Below are 16,080 nucleotides of genomic sequence, written 5' to 3' on the forward strand. Positions count from 1 at the left end.
ACATTTGCAGGATGTTCCTCTAAGTGTGAGAAGTAGCAACTTGACATCCAGCAGTATATTAACAAAAGAGTAACAGGTCGTGAACTTTTCCCTGCAAAGTCTCGCTGGGGAATTATGATTCTGTTGTTCTAATGTAACAACACTACAGAGAATCATGGTTCTGATAGCACTGATGTGTKAATCCAAGTGTATTTGGGTCCTGTGAATTCTGACTCTGATGCCCTTTGGGTGAGGATTTTTCAGTATGACATCCTGATTTTGCTGCTTTTGGATGTCTTCTGTTTTTCCAGAAAGGGCCAGGGCTGTTAATACTGGCACCAATGCCTGAACTGTGCCTGCTGTGCTAAAATCTAAGAATATGAATATTCACACTTAGTGCCATCTGGGGTGTGGACTCCTCAACAGCTGCAGTGTGAATTGTGAATTCTGACTRTAGAGCTCTGCAGTGTAGATCCTGCTGGGAATGGGGTCCTGTAATTTGAATGTAACTTTTTTAAAAGGAAAAAAAAATCTGGATTCACACTGTCTCTACAGCGTTCCCGTCCTCTGTCTGCCAGCGATGCTGAAGTTAAAACCTCGATGCCCTTAGGCAGGGAAAAAGCAACAGGGAGGCATAACAGCTCTGTGCTAGGCCTCACCATGGAGGAGGTAAGTAAGCTATTAAATAGCTTTTATTTATCTTGGCTTTCATTCAGTATGTGGGGTTATTTGCTCAACAAAGAGCAAGTGCATGTATATGAAAAATGTGACAGAAAAAGTACAATTTTTGGAGAAGAATTTCTGAGTTTTACTGCTGGTAATGCCCTTGCCCTCAACCGTGCAGTGATAGACTCCTTCAGAATCTAAATGCAAGACAAAATTCCTTAAGGATATGTAGCCAGTCCATTTGCAGGACTGAATAGTCTTGTCTCTGAAAYTCAGAGATTTTCATAAGGTTAGTTTTTCATTGTTAACTATTTTATTGGCTATTTTCTTTTTCTTTTTTTTTTTTTTAGATCAGAGTTCTCCGGCGAGTGAGAGAGGAAAATGAACGGAGAGGAGGCTTTGTCCGGATTTTCCCTACTCCTTTAACATGGGACCTTTATGGGTAAGAATAAAAATTTGATAGGATGGCACTGATGTTCTGGGTTGAKGGATATTCTATGTTAGGTATGTGTAGATCAGCAATCTTGGCAATCAAAAAGACATATTGAAAGTTTTGATAGAGTTTATTTTTGTGTTGAATATTCTTTTCTCTGATCCCTTGTTTTTATCAGYTGCTGCATTGCATAACTGCACCCCAAGGAAAGCTGTTGGACATTGTTTCTGGTATTGCTTTTCTGTTAGAATAGAAGTGTCTTCCTTTCAGATTTTTACTATCTACTTTTACATCCTCAAGCTGCATACTGTCATTAGGCCATAAACACCATATAGGACTCACTCATTCTGAAAGTGCTACTATATTACACTGTTCCAAGTTTGCTTKTCCAGTCTGTAATGTTTTCTTCGTCTCTTCCATCACCAGGAGCTTCAGCTGAGAAATGATAGCTCTCCTCCTTTCCTCCTTTCTGTTGTGGTATATAGCATGTTGTCTGAATCCACTTCTGGAATGTTTTTTCMGAGGTCATTTATTTCTATGTTATGCTGTCTTTCATTGTGTTTTACAATACTCTTTTTCTAGATCTTTTTTAGAGCACAAGACATCAATGAACTACATGCTGGCTACACGTCTGTTTAAGGACAGGTAGGAAGCTTTTCTGTTTGGGAGAGAGGTAAAGGGAACAAACAGTACAAAAAGGATTGATTCCTCACTTATCCAATGTTATAAACACTGGTCTGGGATTTATAAGGGTAGTGCTAATTTTRCATCTTTTCTCTAGTTTGCCAGTGATTGTTGCTCATATATTTACGTGCTCCTCTTTGAGACCAAGGCCAAAAAGGGCAATAGTCCAAAGGCATGGGAATAGTTGGAATACTAAAACTACATAGACATGAAAATCTGAAAGTGCCCAGGTTTCTCTGTAAAGGGATTATAGGTAGTCCTTTTGTTTCAAATTTCGAATCACATTGAGTCTCGTCTTCTTGTAAACTAAGCCCTGAAATTGACTTCTCCAATGTTTTAGTATCCCCGTGTCTTGACCTGTGCAGTCATGATTTGATGGTTCTTTCTCTGGGTGGTGCTTGGGTGGAAATGACAGTTCAKGCCACTAGCTGAGCTTCCACTGAGAGTTGTATGCAGTGTCTTTCCCTCTRTGTTTAAAGCCCTTCCTTCTCAACAGTTCCTGTGCAAATTTTAGATGCACTGTCAAGTAACTACCAAGTAAAGACAAGGTGGCTAAGAAAGGAGACAATATTTACAAAAGCTCTTCCTGCATTAGTGCTGTACAATTTTTTTTTTCTCTGTGTACAGTCAGGGATGTGTCTAAAGAGTAGTTCTCAATGATGCCTGCTCCAGCTTAAGCCAGACAAATGCAAGCATCRGTTATAGTACAGCTGCTCAGGTCTCCTCTTTTGGAACTCATTATTATCTCCTTTAAAATAGAGCTCTATTAATGTGTTCTCTCCATGTGAAAGACTATGAAGGCTTTTAATSAAGGCTGATCCAGTATGGAGGGTAATTTTTGACCTTTTTCTCTTTGTAGGGGTAGGATAAAAAGAGAGTTCATCACTGGGAGAGCYCGGTAAGTGGCTTCTTAATTAAATAATTTGTGCATTGTAGGATTTCTTTTAAATTTAGATTTCCACAGCTTCATCTTTGAAGTTGTGAATCAACACTTTTTCTACCTGAAATCCATGAAAATAATTTTAGAAACATAAACACAGTGAGAAAAGAATATACCCACATGTGGAGAGCTYATGTTTTCTTGTATTGAACCTTAACATTTTTCCTAATAGGATTCTGACTTTGGTATTCCTGCCATATTTATTGATAAGGTTCATCATTGAACTCTCTCAAAAGATCTTGTAATGCACAAGAGTTCTGGACTTCATATACCCATATATTCACTTCATTATATCTAAAAAGATAAATGCAACAGTGAGAATTTTCTGTGCTTGTTTCCACCTATATCATAGAGTGCATTCTTCTGGAGCTTTGCGTACAGGCAGAAAGTTGTTACTTTTGTTTTTGTTTCCATTTAAGAATCTGATGGGGCTCCTTGTCCCTTAACTTAGGCAGAAATTGTAGAAAGTTTGACATTTTCCACTTCTATTATGTTAAGATTCTTATTTCTGATCAAATAGTGAAGAAAAAACTGTCTACATAAATGCTTCAAACAACTGGATTTGTGTCTATGTGCTCTCTTTCCATTCCCCTTCATTGTTTTGTGCTCTTGCAATTTCCCCCATTAATTGTGCCCTGAGTTGTTGCATGATGGGCAGATGCTGCTCAGTCACAAAAGCGTGACACTAGATAAGTGTGTCTTGGGGCTTTGAGAGATGATGTTCTGTGGAGTACTTAGAAGATTCTCTTCAAACMTTTGCAGGCTTAAATACAGCAGAGTTAAACTGATGATAAATATTCCCTGTATCAGGAAGAATGTTTCTTGAAGAAATGTCATCTCTTGGGTCTCTTGTATCATCAGGGAGAGAAGTACAAAGGGAGACTGAGGGATGTCTGTACTATGCTTCCCAGAGCAGGTCTTAATGGAAGGCCGGAAGTGAGGATGGAAGCTGTGGACTCTCATGCTCTCTTTTATGAGAGGAAGCTTATTTCACTGGAGTTACGGAAACGTCGTCGATGTCATGGCAAGGCTCAAGCAACACAGACAAGATTATCAGGTGTGCATGGCTTGAGATTTCAATGAGCAGCTAGTCAAAAACAAGCAAACAAAGGACTTTTTCATTTGAAATGTGTGTGAATGGAGTTGTTCTCGTTTCAAGTGTTAATGTTTTTTACTTCATTCCTTTTCTGAGCTTCCTGTGTGTTTAGTGCCATGAATTTCATTTCCACCWTTCCACATCCCTATGTATATGGTTAAAGGTAATCATTGTTTGCTTGGAGATGAACTTGTGGTTGCATTTTGGGTAAAGAATTCAACAGTATATGTGCCTCTGTAATTCTTCAGCTTTTCAGATAAAGATGGAATCTTTCAGTTTGGTTCTCCTAGACAGCASTGACTCTAAGCTGTTGGGAAGAGAAATCTTTATCCAGGCTGATGCTGGAAAAACTTAAAAGGGTACAGAGGTGAATGATTCCCACAAGTGACTGTTCCTGAAGCCTTTATCTAAACTGTTTCTGGTAACTGTGTGATACTGACTGCAATAGGAGAGATTGTATGTTATGATTTTTGCTGCTTTGTTAAAGTATATGATCTTTATTGGCACATGTGGCAGTTTAGCTTTGTTTTATTTRACACACAACACACATAAAATGTGTGTATATGTATATCAAGTATGGATGTATATATGTCTGTATGTAGGTAAGAATGAGGATAAAATACAGGAAAATGTCTTTTCCTCTTTGATTTTCTGTGGGCATTTTTTTTCACTTGTAAAGTTAGGGCAAGAATCTTGGCCTCTGTTCTGTAATATTGGGCTCCTGAGCTGTTGGATGCACAAGCAGAAAGAAAGAACGAATAATATAGGACACTGATTCTTAGATGCTGTTCTAAAATGGTGGTGTTCTGTCCTTCTAGCAGAAGAGAGTTCAGGGGTAAACCAAAGGGTATAAATAGTAGAACGGTCCTCTYCATTCTTTTTTTTTTTTTTTCTTAAGCAGCATAAGTGATTTCTCCTCTACTTACAGGCACATCACAACCAACAAAGCTGTCCCTCAAGTCAGACACAGAAGATGAGGAAGAAGAAGAGATGGATGCAGATGAAGATGAAGAGATAGATGGAAATGTTTGCTTTCCTTCAGACAMCCAGGTGAAAAACAAGCCAAAACTCTCTGACTCAGTGAAAGCTACTCGTAAGGAGAGTTTACCRAGAAAATTTGACAAGAAAACTGGAGATGAAGAGCTATTTCTGCAAAAACCAGATTCAGAATCTCAGTTTAACTTGCTTCAGATTCTTCAAAAGCATGGAAACTTGAGGTGAGAGCTTTCTGCATATTGCCTCTAGTTTTGATTTGAAGCTAATATAAGTTAAAACATGGATGTACGTTTAGTAGCATGTTATGAGTGTGAAGAGATAAAATGACCCTAGGAAAGGGGCCTAGATTTTTGTCTCACTATGGGCTGCTCTAACATCTTGTTTGCACAGAAGGGAGGCTATTGCAAAGTCTGGCAGTTTACCTTGATACCTGATGTGTTGGATCAGTGTAAAGCATGACCTATAGTTTCCATGGCTGTTCTTTGATCTGATGATGCAAGCTCTACTTTGTCAGCTCAGGCTTCTAAAATGCCTCTCTGACTTAATACAGGATGCCTGCTACTGAATTCTAAAATTTTTCTTCTCGTTGTTTGAATTTTCCAAGAAGGGGTTATTAACATATATTAAATTATTCCTATCCAACCCTCTCCATAAAATTAGCTTTCTCATTTTTGTACTTTTATTTTTGACATAGAATTTTTGCCTCTGGTAATAATCTTTGCTCAAGGTCATCGCCTTCTGAGAGCAAGATTAGGGCATAGTTTGAGAGCGACAAATTACTGAGGCATCTCACTGCATGTTTTTGAGTATGAYGGTGTGGAATAGTATATGTTCTGATGCATGACTTCATTTCTTGGAAAAATGAGATGTGCTGGAGGAGGTTCTATAGAAAAACACCAAGCATGGTCTTACCAGATGTTRTGAAGTATGATCTCGTTAAATGTGGGTAGCAGGACTGTCTAATTGCAGATGGACAGAAAGCGCAAAAAGAGAGCATTGTGATGYGTATCTGTGTAGGAAGATTTTACATCTTCTAGGCGAGAAGCAGCATTACGTTTTCYTGGAAAAATGTCCAGAGGTAGAGAAAATGTTTCTTCTTATTGCTTTCTTAGTTTAGTTTCTRAGAGAAATTACAGATTTTTCAATGTCTTTGGGGATTGTTCTGATATCTAATTGTGGCATTTGCTGTTGTGACAGAGAAGATTCTGAAACATCTTTTAAAGATAAACGTAGCAATGCTGYGTCTATAACTACATATATATAGAACTGGCTCCTGCCAGGATCATAAGCTCTGTCTGATGTTCCTGGCAGAATCTTGCTCAGCACCCAGCACTATTGGGATTCCCCACAGTAGGGTATAAGGCTTGTGGTGACCTCATGTTTCAAGATTTGTGCTGCTTGGCCCCATCTATCTGCCATTGAGGTAAGTTTTCCTTGTGGCCTCAAYAGGCAGGGAAGCTGAAGTAATGCAATTTTCATCCAAGAGAAACCAGGCYTGTTCTAGTCAGTTTTTGTAAGTGGTAGGGCTTCTCTCTCCTCATCAGCCTAATGAGGAGATATCTGTACCTTCCACACATTGGTTGTTACTGGTGAAGAGGTGATAGTCGAAGGGAGCTTRTTCCCCCAACTGTGCCATTCCCAAGTAAAATGAAAAGGAAGTTACTTGTTCCTGCATTTAAGGCCTCAGGTTTCAATATTCCCCRCTCCAAAGGAGAGGCAGTGTTAAACCAAGACCTTCTTTAGTCTTTAGTCATGGAAGTTCAGGTGCAGGCAAAGAACTGTATTATTGTGCTGATGTTGATAATAAGGGCTCCCTGATTTCTACCAGCACAAATCTTCAACTGRTCATGAGATGTTTGAGTTGCATCTAAAACAAACCTGACAGCTTTAGAAAGCTGAGGTGAGAGCCTTTTCTGATATGTGGTGGCCTTATGTAGAATATATCTGTTCTTAGCTAGGATTCAGAGTTCTGATGTTCCACACATGTGGAAATAAAAGGTAGATRTATTGATTAGTAGCATACAGAGGTTAGAGGTGCTATAATGTCTGCTGTGCATTTTGGAGTTCACTGAAGTTTCTGGAAGACAGAAATTATAACCAGGTATTTTCATCACATTTTAGTTGTTGCATTACCGCTATTCACAGAGGATGTTAGCTTGAGACTCTTGTGAACTTGTCTTTGGCTTAGCATCTCTTTGGCCCTGTGTGGCCTTCCAGAAGCACCAAAGGTGGATTATTAAGCCAATACATGGATACCTCCAATATATTTAACTTCAACTCTTACCTAAACTGATGCATTGATTTCTGTAAGTGCTGCTATGGTATGTATTCTGTGTATGTATTTCAGACACTAAATAGTCTGAAATTTACAGACCTATAAACCAGAAAGAATTGCTGYGCAGTTTTTAATAGCATTTCAGGGACTCATGGAAATGGAGTCATAAGTACCATATTCATAAGGGGCAGACAAGTAGAAAGAATATGGTGAGGTTCCTCAGGAGTTGGTCTGAGGCTGATATTAATCAATTCAAGAATGACACAAAATGGACAAATGTGCTAATGAAATTTTCTGGATGGAAAATATTTGGGAGTTACTACCATGAGAGAAAAGTAGTGGATAGTAAATATGTGAAAAACTGGATGACTTTGAGGATATAAATAACATAACTAGGATGAAAATCAGTAGCACCAAGTGCAAGGGGATGCTTATAAAAACTAATAATTTACAGCAGAAGTTCTGTCAGCTGGRTGTTCATCAACTAGGAATTAATTATAAGGAAGAATATCTTGCATGCTGGTTGATCACAGGAAGTTTGYGAAGCTCTAGCTCAGGCATGCATGAAAATACCAAATGGGTTGTAGAGTTCATCACTTGATGTMCTTGAGACTTCATGTGGAGTGTTGTACACAGACACTACCACCCATGTTCATGGAAGGCAAATTGTGAGTGGAACACAGACGGAGGAGGGCTGCTGTCTCATCACATAACCAGTGTGGGTTCTTTGTTAGAAGAGACTGGAATATGTGGATGGTTCACACTGATCAAATGAAAACTATGAAAGGATGTAACTCTGTTAACAAAGACATTCAAGGTGGGAGACGCATCAGGGATTACATTTGAGATACAGGACAATACTGGARAAAGAAAAAGCAATTATAAACTGCTTATGAGTGGAGCCAGGCTGGGTAGTAAAAGAAGGTTCCTAATTATTAGGAAAGTAAGTTCTAGAATAATATTTCAGGAARGTAATGGGTTCAAAACTCTAGTTTGTTTTAAGATGAAACTTAAAATTTACTGGACRTATTAGGACACTTCCTGTGATAGCAAGGGAAATCTGTTGCTGACACTAAAGCCAATGKGCTGCAACATCCTTATGAAAAGCTTCTTGTGACTATGGGGGAAAMTGTAAGGAAGAGCAGAGACTGGGAAAGCAAAATGTTCATGGATAGGGTTTAGACCAGAAGAAAATGAGCAGAATTGAGCAAAACTTTCAGCAATTTCTCTCACAACAGATGCATATACTAAAGTGACTACCACTGTGAGGGAATGAGAAGTGATGTATCCTTCCCAGTCCTCTCCTCAGTTCATGCTTACAGCTTCCTGACATGTTCAGCCAGCTGCACAGCAGATTTTGCTGATGTTCCTTCATTCCTCAGTGGTGCCTTGCTYAGTGAAATTTGGCTGTATCCCTGAGGCAGCAGGGGAAGAGCTCACTTTCACAGATTTAATTCTTTCATTTCCAAKGGGAATTACAGGGCCTTTGTTATAACTCTGGCACCAGTACCAAGTCCTTTGTTTATTTTTATGGTCTGTTGTTGTGGTGTTCAAAATGTTTGTGAAAACAGAGGCCCAGCAGAGACTTGAATTTGTTCTTAAAATACACAGTTTTACTGTTGTCCATATTACTGGCTTTTGGAGGAGAATAACTAAGGCTGTAAAAGGCAGGAAGAACATGCARTTTTTAGAAATTGTCTTAGAACTTAAAAAGTACCTCCTGCAATACCTACCCCATCTTAGTGAACTGATGATCTGCTTGAAAATGCTAATGGGGTGAAGGGGTCCTCCTCTCTTTGAGCTTCAATATTAGTGTGCTTAGCAGGTCCTAGCTGACTGTGCTTTTGTCCTTAAGCTGTGCCTGACTGCTGTAACTCTTCCCATTCCTATTCTGAAGATAGCTRATTGATTCTTTTTGTCCACAGCAAAGTACAAGCTCGTACAGCTTTCTCTGCCTATCTACAGCATGTTCGGCTCCGACTGATGAAGGAGGCTGGAGAACAGATCCAGAATCCTTCCTGGGTTGCTAAAGAGGATGAACAAATGGTAAGAAGCTTTGTGTTGGCCAGACTGAGTAGCCAAGTTGAATCTGCCTTGARAATTTTGAGGTGGGTTCCCATCCTTGCAAGAACAGAAGTCCAACTGAGATGATGGTTGTTTATCTTTGTCTAGCTGCCAGTGCTGTATTTTTAATATACAATTGAGGTAGGAATGCKGACTGACCTCAGAAAAATGAGAGACATCTCTTAATGACTGGAGTGTTGTTGATATTCAAGCTGCTCAGATCTCTAGTTGGTTCTCTTTCACTGACTTCTGAGCTTACCTGCTCTTGAATTCTTCTCTAGAAGATTCTTTAAGATTGCTTGTCAGGATCTGGTTTCTGCTGCATTAAGCAAAGCATTMATCTACTTATATAGAACAGGTCCCCAGTTAAGCTTTTTCTCTTATGTACTGTTGTAATATATCCAGACATTTGCATTTATGAATCTTACGCATTCTAGGTAGAGGAAATGTAAAAGAGAGAAGAGAAGAGAAAGTAAAAGTGATGGATTTTTCTAGGCATTTTAAAAAGTGCAGCAAGCCCAGATCCCTTAATAAACCTTCCTAAAAGATCTCTTTACAATAGTCTCTTGAGCTTTCTGCATATATTCTCACTGAGTGTATGTTGCAGGGAAACAGCCAATACAGTTCAGAGATAAACTTGTGTGTCAAGAATAATCATTCAACTCAGTGGAAAATGTTGCCTCTGCTCTTTCCAAGTGGAAACTAAAATGGACTTTTTGAGAGTAATTTTGTCTGCTGTACTGTGAAGAATAATGTTTAAAATAACAGATCAAACCAGCCTGGAGTAACCASGCAAGCTGTGAAATCCAATAGTTTGGCTGTGAGGCTGCTCATTTATGCATTARCAGAGTTCCTAAGCAAAAGCCTCTCCTAAGAGGCGAGACAGAAAGGGTTCAAAACATCCACAGGATGCATCTTGCCTTAGGGTCTGCCTTGCCATGTTTCCCCCGCCAGAGGTCAAATAGACATGGTAAGAGGTTGGAATTACATGGCTGTAGATTTGGTCATTGATTGCTGMAGAGATGATGTGGCAATAGTGTATATATATGAAAAACTATGAAATGGGGCTACCTACTGTAGTGGACCAAGATCCCCTTTCCTGTGGTAGTGCTGAGAAAGTTTKACRTCARTGCACTTTATCACAGGCCTTCTTTAACAGATTGCAGGTGGGTTTTTGGAAACATTCTCCTAAGAAACTGGACTTTACAGGTTATTCTGTGTTGCTGTTTTTTGCTGATTGGTTATTTTTTTCCTTTATCTGCCACACTTTTGAGACAAACTCCTCTCAAGTGTTCAAAATTCGGACCCACCTTAGGCAAGACATGCCATTGTTTTCCTCCCCCACATTGGATTTACAGGGCTGTATTTAATATGCATATTGCAGAATTCTTTTGCCTGCCAGTTTCAASTCATTTTCTCAGGATGATGTGTTTAGTTCCTGCCAGTCATTAGCTGCTGTGCTATCTCTATTCTCCCCACATCTTGCAGGTAGTGCTTGGTTGACTCCATCTCTCTTGCTTTCAGGAGCTTGTCATCCGCTTTCTGAAGCGAGCTGCCTGCAACCTTCGTCAGTCCTTGAGGCTGCTGCTCCCCAGCCGTCGTTTAGGACGAAATGATCGTCGTCGTATCCTGGCTCGCCAGCTGGGCGAGTTCATAGTCTGTTACAACAAGGTGACTGATTCTTTTTTTGATTCTTCTTTTGGTTTCTCTTCTCTTCTTATAAAGTAGCTCATGCAGGCAGTTTCAAAGGCACTTTTCTGTTATTTACATGGTCTGCTTGCAGCTGTGCATCTAATAATGCTACTTTGTTGAAACTGTCAGACCACAATATTATTACATAATATATGCAGGCCAGTAATTATGTGCATAAAAACAAGTACTGAAATTAAGTGGAATTTAACGGGCAGTTTGCTTTTTCTTTGCCTTGCCTTTGATACTAATGCTTTATAATGTCTCTTCCCACTTCCTATTTTAGGGTGCTTCTTTAAAGATATTTTGTTTTATACAGAAAATCATGAAATATGTATTTTGCTTTTTGCTTGGTGTACTGAGGGACTGCTACATATCTGCAGTAAGGTACTCTGCATGTACTGTGCTAAGGAGATGTAGGTCCTAATTGAAATAATTTTCACATATTTAGATGTAGAAGGTGTTGTTCTTAGCGTAGTGGTTTCAACCTAATCTTCATTCTGCAAGGRCAACTTCCCCTTTCCTTTGCCCCCTAGCATTACTTTAGTGTTAGAATAAGGGTAATTGAAATTTAGCTTTCAGAGGCTGCTGTGCAGAGACCTCTGAGCTTCTGCTCGTTAGGAGAGCACATTACATTACCTTGTCAGAGCTGACATCAGGTAACTTGATCTGTTGAAGCAGGTTTGGTATTGAACCAAATCTGTTCCAGGGAGTACCTTGTATGCCTAATGCTTGCTGAATTAGTGTGTTAGGAGTAGCCACAAAACACTTGGGTGGCTCTGTGGTGAGTGAAGARTGCAGCTGCTTTGGATATAATTTCYACTTAGATTGTATTCAAACATTGGAATTTTCTGCTAACTCTTGAGTAAATCCACAAAATAAAGCTGTGTAGCTGGTAATAAATCAGMGCATAAACRTATTTTCTCAGTTAAAACAAGTGAGAACATATCAAATGAGGTTTCAGGGCGTACATAAGCCCTTGAGAGACTGTTAGGTTGTAAGGTTTTTTGATTTCTGATTCCAAGWTATAAACTTCTTTCATTGACTTGTAACTTCAGATCTAAGAGGGACTCCTGCTAGTCATTATATATCCTCTATAATGACATAGAAGAAAAGAGCACTGCTCCAGCAAATTAAGTAAAACAGATCACATATTATCCAGACATTTRCTTAAGTAGTAAAGGGTAGAGATGTCCCAAACTGACTTTTTCTTTCCTGTCTTGAATTATGTTTCAAAAAATGTATCTAACCCTTTCATCCTGGGAAAGCTCAGGGTATCTTCAGGAAGAAATTGAAGTGGAGGTCAGATCTGGTCAGATAAAGCTTTTAAGCTGGTATTGGTATTTCAGACAGGTCTGAAGGTTTTTTTAATGGAGAAAAATGTCTATATCAATCCAACTTCTAGTGTCAACCAGTTCTACTGGTGTAAAAGACACCATTTATATCTGAGAACTTGCTCCCATTTTCAAACACAAAGAGTTACCATTTGTTCCAGTATATTTCTATGTATAAACACATTTGCCACAGGCTGTACTGTTTTACTTTCTTAGTTTTTGCTAAAGCAGTATGGTTTTTTGCTATGTGTATAAGCCCTCAGCAATTTGCTGCTTGACAAAAGAAATCAACTCAAGAGAACTAGTAGTTTGTAGTAGAAAATATGTTGATTTTCAACAGACATCCTTCAGTTTCTTTAAGATTAATTTTACATTTTTTTCCTCCTTTCTTCTATCTGTCTACTTCTGGGACAAATACACAAATAAAAGCTGTTTGGAGGAACTCTGTGACAGAAACAAGAAAAGTGGAGAGGGTACCTAATATCTGTAAAGAATAATTTAATTTTTTTCCCTTCTGTACTTCCTTATGTTCCAGCATAGAGAGTAGTTGAAGGAACAGCATGTATTTTTGAAGACTTGACCTTTTCTGAGCAAATCAATTGTGTCAGGTGGAGGAACGAAGAGTTCTGTGCATGCTTAGGATGCTGTCTCTGGGCCTCTCCATGTTTATTCATGTTGTTGCACGTAGCGATGTTATTTTTTTCTTAGATCCCATGAAATTGGTTTTTGTAATCTGGGAGTTGTAGCTGTGCCATGGAACACAGAGGCACTTACTGATACTGCTTGTTAACAGGAAACGGAGCAGATGGTTCAGAAACAATCAAAAAAGAAACAGGAAGAGGAGGAGGAGGGAGTGAATCCTGAAGGTTTTCAGAACTTTATTACCAGAGCAAGGTAGGAATAGATTTTATTCCCTTTGATAAAGGGTCTCTCAGCCCTTAAAGTAATGGCATTGTTCTAAAKATGATTTGATTAACTTAAAGCCTCTAGATACCTTTACTGACTGTAGGACCTGTTCCTGCTGAGGGACAGAGAGCTTGTCTTCTCTTGTCTCTCTTCCAGCAGCCAAACACTTGTAACATCAGCATCTGATGCACAGGGAAGAACATACAATAGATGTTTTGACCATTCAGTAGTTTCCCAAAGGGCAGGAGCGGTTGCCTTGGCCTGCGTAAATTTCAAACCTTTGCTGGTGACCTAATGGTCTCCTTTCCTGTGATGCTGRAGCAAATAAGGCAGTACTTTGGAAGGAGAGTGAAAATAGATCTGCTGCTCAGATGATCCTGAGTTGCTGTGGTTGAACAGTTGGTACAGCTCTGACTCAAGTTTCTGCTCTCAGAAACAAATCTCATGCTTGCTGCCTCTCTTCAGGAATTTTYCGGGTCTGAGTTTTCTGAGATGAGCAAGGAAGGGAGTTAGGCCTCTTATTTGGCCTGCTAAGGCAGTTTAATGCAAACAGTTACTTTCACAATGAAAAAATAGTATTTTCTATCATTGCACTTTATCTGCTTTAAACTTAGAAGAGTCTGGTAAGAAACATATTTTGGAAATAGTTAAGTATTCCTTAGGGCCTGTAGCATTGTATGAAAAACAATGGTATTATAACTATCTGACTGAAGAGGTCTGAAATTATTCAGTGAACCAGAATTATGTTTTCAAAGTCTCTGATTTTTGAGCACAAAAAGCAATTCCTCTTGGCTCCATTATTTGGCTCATATATGACATACCCATATATAGGCAAGGATCTCTGTCAATATCTGGACAGACTTTACCTGCCTTTTTAATGCCCATCTTCCTTTTTTCTGTGAAGACTGTTGGTCACTTCTTCTTTTCTATGACCACTTATTAAACTGTTAATTCTTTTTCTCTGTTCTGATAGCATTTTTAGTGAATGATTAGAAGTGGATGATAGCTGAGGCATCCTAACTAAGGTTGCAGTTCACAGGTTTCACAGTCTCTCTTGATAATCACATTCTTATGAAAACAAGTATTTCACTTTTTGCTAGTATAATTGATGGAGTCATTACTGCAACAGATTTACAGGGTTGCAGAAAAATCTTGCTGCTTGTCAGATAAAGATGTCTGACTACCATATACCACAGTATTTACTGCTCTTGCTAGAAATGCATATTACGTTACTTGGGCCCATGGCACGCTCTTGGTTCTCTGACCCTTCRGACTGCTAAAATGTCTGCTCTGTCCTAGGGCAAGTAATTTTCCTTTTTGCCAGAAAAGTTAAGAGATAGYTGTATGGAACAAACTCCTTTGTTTTCATGTTATTGGCTACAATGTTGTTGTGGCCTGATGCACAGTCCAGGCTGTGGCTGGAGATTTTTCCTGGGTTATTTGTCTGGGTGATATAGAATAGTTTGCCAATGATCAGACAATTTCTAGCAATGATCGTTCCGCTTCTTATGAGGTATCAGGTATGTTTGAAAACTAGTATCTGACACTACTTGGTAGTGTGCTTCAAGCTTGAATCAGTGAACAAGTCATTTGGAGCCAAGCAAAGGGGATAGATTTTCACTTTCACTGTTCATTCTGCAGTACAGTGAATGTAGCAGTGCAGAAAATGGGTAATGTAAATGTTGCTTCTTAATTAAGAAGTTCTAATTGGAATGGCCAAGTAACTAAGGCTGGTTTGGGACCAATAGATGTTTAGGATATTGGGGCTGTTGCATTTTGTTCTTGTAAATAAAATGAGAAACATATGTAAGTTTTGTGAGTTTCACAAAAATATTGACTGTTTTGTTTGTCCTGCAGTTTTGGCTAATTGTCAAGCTTTTGCCTTCTTTCCTCTTCTGCCCCTRCTGCTGAATAGAAACTACTAATGGTGACTATAAAACAGAGGCTGAGCTGAGTTCTCTCATGAGAAAATAAATACCTTCTTATTCTGAATAGCACCCAGTGAAGATTCACAAATTTAGCTGTGAATGGAATTCTCATGTTAATCTAATCTCCCCAGATGTGTTTGGAGTATTCACTTGCTCTATTTATCCTAGGAAGGCTCCTGAATGCCTTGAATTTTCTACTGCAGAAGATGGTATTTTAGTGGGAATCTCAGGTTTAACCAGGGCATGTTGCATTCCTTCTGCTCTTACCTTGTAGAACTGAGAAAATCATTAGCTTGTCTAGTGTCACCATTTTTTTCCCAAATCCCCTCTTCAGTTTCCTTATGGATTCTTGTCTTTGATTGTTACATGAATACAGAAAAGCTTTGTGTCCTCACTCTACATCCATTCTTGTTCATTATTGCAGTGAAAGTGACCTGGAGGAAGTACTCACATTTTACACACACAAAAACAAATCAGCAAGCGTCTTCCTAGGAACAAAATCCACAAGCACAAAACACAGCAACAGCAGCCAGCAGTCAGAGAAACAGCCCCAAGGTGGTAAGTTTTGCAGGCAGCTGTCAGATGATGTTACCCAGACAAATCTAGTTTAACTTCAGTCTGTGGAAAGAGAAAAACCCATCCACAATGTTTCTCAGGTTTCTTGAGGTTTTTTTTTTTTTTTTAATAAACTCAGTGTTATGTGAATATGTGAAGACTAGAGTAACTGCACTCCTACCTTCTTTGCCTGAACTGAAATGTGATGAACCTAGACTGACATTTATAAGGTAGACCATGACTGRAATGAGATTGTGCAAACTGCAGGCAGTCAGTATTGAAATGAACAGAGAATCCTGAAATCAAAGTAAGGGATGAATGAAATCAAAGTCTGTTGAACTTTTCTGCCTACAGTGAATATATCCATTGGAGGGCAGAGACTGTGTATTTGAGCCTAATTGAGCATTCCATGGAAGGAAAAGCCTACCAGCCATGTGTATGTATTAGTACTGTACATGCTGTACATGACAGCACAATTGTCATCATAAAGTTACATGGTCTACAGGCAATCTTAGCAAGAAAGTAAATTGTAGCA

General features: G+C 39.0%; 1 protein-coding gene across 1 annotated transcript in view; it reads left to right on the forward strand.

Moving 5' to 3' along the window:
• The window catches only part of TTLL5 (tubulin tyrosine ligase like 5), a 128,106-nt gene that overhangs the window by 39,702 nt on the left and 72,324 nt on the right, over positions 1–16,080 (forward strand). Inside the window, exons 17-26 of the mRNA XM_057376020.1 lie at positions 535–648; positions 996–1,087; positions 1,661–1,723; positions 2,622–2,660; positions 3,614–3,759; positions 4,727–5,015; positions 8,995–9,115; positions 10,658–10,804; positions 12,950–13,050; positions 15,415–15,548. Of these exons, the coding sequence (XP_057232003.1) occupies positions 535–648; positions 996–1,087; positions 1,661–1,723; positions 2,622–2,660; positions 3,614–3,759; positions 4,727–5,015; positions 8,995–9,115; positions 10,658–10,804; positions 12,950–13,050; positions 15,415–15,548 (1,246 nt within the window). The remainder of the gene's footprint in view (positions 1–534; positions 649–995; positions 1,088–1,660; positions 1,724–2,621; positions 2,661–3,613; positions 3,760–4,726; positions 5,016–8,994; positions 9,116–10,657; positions 10,805–12,949; positions 13,051–15,414; positions 15,549–16,080) is intronic.

The sequence above is a fragment of the Malurus melanocephalus genome, unplaced genomic scaffold, assembly GCF_030028575.1.
Source record: "Malurus melanocephalus ecotype Western Australia unplaced genomic scaffold, MMel_1.1 scaffold_0, whole genome shotgun sequence".
Lineage (NCBI taxonomy): Eukaryota > Metazoa > Chordata > Aves > Passeriformes > Maluridae > Malurus > Malurus melanocephalus.